This window comes from Electrona antarctica (assembly GCF_951216825.1).
Source record: "Electrona antarctica genome assembly, chromosome: 14".
Lineage (NCBI taxonomy): Eukaryota > Metazoa > Chordata > Actinopteri > Myctophiformes > Myctophidae > Electrona > Electrona antarctica.
The window spans coordinates 41,720,740-41,723,239 of NC_136795.1; the positions used below are offsets into that span (position 1 = coordinate 41,720,740).

Consider the following 2,500-nt stretch of genomic DNA (forward strand, 5'->3'; position numbering starts at 1 on the left):
GAGAGTGCTGAAGGCGTGTGAACCTCTAGTTATTATACATCATCATCTGTATAATCCCGTCAAGGACAGGCTTCAGAATCCAGACATGCTCGGTGCCGCGCTATGAGCTTGTAGATCTGCTATTTTTCAATAGCTAAAGTATAACATAATGCTTTAAACACCAAAAGGGGTTCCCGTTCTAAATGGGTCAAAAAGAAAAACGTGTTATCCAACGTTGTTATCCAACGCTGAATGCCCAGCATCCATGTGATATATTTACATGATGGTTGAATTGTAAACTCACAGTAACACATTAAAGTGTTCAACTTCTCATATAATCAGTAAATCACTGATACGCCAGGCCTGAGAGCTTATAGGTTGCCAACCATGGATATGAATAGCACAGTGGTTCTCAAAGTCCGGTTAATCCCCAGTGGTCCTTCCCTTGAGGGGGTGCCAGGGGGTCCCCAGCCAAATTAATGATTTATTAGCAAAAGTATTGCTTTTATAGATCAGATTTAGAGATCTAACCTTGCTATGTGTAAGCAGTCTAGGATATGCAGCATGTCTGCCTAACCCCAGTCTCGTCTAACCCATACATGGATTCCAATTGAAAAATAGCAAAAAATAGCAGATCTACAAGCTCAACTGCGACGCGTTTTGAGCTCGTAGATCTGCTATTTTTGCTACTTTTGTGTGGCATAGAAATTAATTACGAAAAAGGTACAAATACGGAGATGAGAGGCTTCTGCCCAACAGTAACAATATGCAATGTGGCCACCTGGAGTGAGTGTGGAAATATCGTGGCCCTCTCCATCAGCAACGTTGCCCAGCCCTGGTCTAACCAGTGTGTGTATAAGCAGCCTAACCTGGGACATGCAGCATGTCTGCCAGTCTCTGAGCAAAGCTGTTGGCACAGGACACACAGTCCTCCATCGTCACGTTTTGGACGGGGATGAAGGGACAGACGTCCATCGCTCCGGTACGAGGGTGTTCACCTGAAACGATCAAAAATACATGAAATAATCATAATAACAACAACAATGAATGGGATAGTCTTCACCAACAATACAAATATCATAATGAGTAATAGAATAATGTTCACCTGCAACACAATACAAACATCACATGCATCTATAAATGCACAGAATCTCTGTCAGTGAGTGTGTTTGCGTGTGTCTGTCCGCCCCGCATATCTCGAGAACCATACGACCGATCGACTTTTACAATAACTACTAGAATATTGTTCACTTAACAGAATACCAACCTATCAACAACCAGTCACAATTTTATGGAGCTGTCGCTGCAATATAATAATGTTGTCAAATATCACCTTGTGCACGAGGATGCTTATACACGCACACCAAAGTGCCGGTCCCGGTCCACGGGAGAATAAACTAGAGTGGACATCTTGAAAGATTTCAAGATTTCCACTCCAGTCAAATGTCTCCCTAACATTCACATTGTCCAGGATTTTGAGATTAAATATTGCGATGTCATGATCAGCATATTGAAACATGGTTACAGGCATCGATACATTCCTACCAACCATCAGCTCACTTCCTGTCATGAATGTTGACCATCTGACTGATGTTTAGGAAAAACTAAAGGCAATCTATAGTTATTCTGTTAAAAATATTGATTCTGAATTGATATATGCTCGTTTTTCAGCTGATGGTTAAAGTATGTGATGTTTAGGTATCTGTGACCCCATGGCCTCTGACCTCTGACATCACCTGTCCAAAACTGCATCCATTTTGATTGGTCACTTGAAAGGTGATAATGGTCAATGAAAGCAGGGCAAAGGTTTCATGTAAACAGACACACAACATGCAGTTCAGGGTTCAACAATGTCAACCGACATTCACACACAGTCACACTGGTTACTGCCCAGTACCACTGTCTTGTACTGTTGGTCACTGGGAGCTGACCAGTACCACTGTCTTGTACTGTTGGTCACTGGGAGCAGCCCAGTACCACTGTCTGTTGGTCACTGGGAGCTGGCCAGTACCACTGTCATGTAATAACTGGGAGCTGACCAATAGGCCTACCACTGTCTTGTACTGTTGGTCACTGGGAGCTGACCAGTACCAATGTCTTCTACTCACTGGGAGCTGACCAGTACAACTACAGTCTTCCACAGATCAATTATTCATGTGTAAAATGTATTTTGTTGCCATAGACAATACAAACATACATTGTACACACAATACACATCCCTTACAGAAAACAAAAAAATCTGTTAGTAGTCATGGTGGATAAACAGAGACATCATGTATGTTGAGATGTTTGTTCAAAAGACCTATACTTGTGGGTAAAACAATATTTCTGAGCCTGTCGTCCTGATGGCATGAGGTGGAACTGGCTGTATGGAAGCACCCAGGTACAACCAGGTGCTTATGTGTTCGGTATTTGAGCCATGGACCACCATTTGATGAGATTTAGCCTCTCTTGGGTCTGAGAGGATACTAGGATTTTGTCCACAATTCGATGCTGTATGGAATGTGGTACAATGAGGAGA

General features: G+C 42.6%; 1 protein-coding gene across 1 annotated transcript in view; it reads right to left on the minus strand.

The window, feature by feature from the left end:
- Window positions 1-2,500, minus strand: part of ftcd (formimidoyltransferase cyclodeaminase) — a gene marked incomplete at both ends in the record, with an annotated part of 13,171 nt that overhangs the window by 9,323 nt on the left and 1,348 nt on the right. Inside the window, one exon of the mRNA XM_079520866.1 lies at window positions 849-977. Within this exon, the coding sequence (XP_079376992.1) occupies window positions 849-977 (129 nt within the window). The remainder of the gene's footprint in view (window positions 1-848; window positions 978-2,500) is intronic.